At 58.8% G+C, this 645-nt stretch overlaps 1 protein-coding gene across 1 annotated transcript in view; it reads left to right on the forward strand.

The window, feature by feature from the left end:
• The window catches only part of LOC104280777 (chromosome unknown open reading frame, human C1orf85), a gene marked incomplete at its 5' end in the record, with an annotated part of 1,040 nt that extends 452 nt beyond the window's left edge, over window positions 1-588 (forward strand). Inside the window, 2 exons of the mRNA XM_009878545.1 lie at window positions 3-131; window positions 420-588. Of these exons, the coding sequence (XP_009876847.1) occupies window positions 3-131; window positions 420-588 (298 nt within the window). The remainder of the gene's footprint in view (window positions 1-2; window positions 132-419) is intronic.
• Window positions 589-645: the final 57 nt, after the last annotated feature.

The following is a 645-nucleotide window of genomic DNA, read 5'->3' on the forward strand; positions in this document are numbered from 1 at the left end:
TGGCCCGTGCCCACCGTCATCCGCGCCTCCTTTGGGGAGGACGTAGGCAGTGCCTACACCGTCAGCGCCGTCAATATCTCTTTTGGGGGAGAGGACGGGAAGGTTTACCAGGAGAAGCGCTACCTGAGCTGGTGAGTGGGGTCTGTTGTGCATGAAGCAACGCTTTCGAATAAACTTGGGGTCTGGGGAACAGCTAGGTTAGAGGGTTTCTCTGTTTCTCCTTCCAAAAGTCTTATGTTTTCCAGTGACCCTGTTAGGAAGGAGTTGGGCAGTTTATTGACACGTACCCTCACCCTTCCCCCAGTCTGGGAGAGCTTCTCCTGCCCCCTGTGGGACCCCACCAAGAAATCTCGATGTGATCCCACGGGATGCTGCCGATCCCCATCTCCGTGGCTGATTTGTCTCGCCCCTCCCCGCAGGTCGGCACTGCTGGGCTTCGGGCAGCCCCCCAGGGACACCTTTTCCCCCCTTGTCATCTCCATCATGGCCGTGGCGCTGGGCACGCCCATGGTGATGCTCCTGGTGGGCAGCCTTGTGGTCCTCTTTGCCCAGAGGAAACGCTACTCGGAGTATGAGCCCATCAACTGAGCGGGACAGTCGCTGGAGAGACCCCCGAGATGTTTCTGGTCTCCAGGAATTGGCCGT

Source organism: Apaloderma vittatum, unplaced genomic scaffold (assembly GCF_000703405.1).
Source record: "Apaloderma vittatum isolate BGI_N311 unplaced genomic scaffold, ASM70340v1 scaffold28040, whole genome shotgun sequence".
In the NCBI taxonomy this organism is placed as follows: domain Eukaryota; kingdom Metazoa; phylum Chordata; class Aves; order Trogoniformes; family Trogonidae; genus Apaloderma; species Apaloderma vittatum.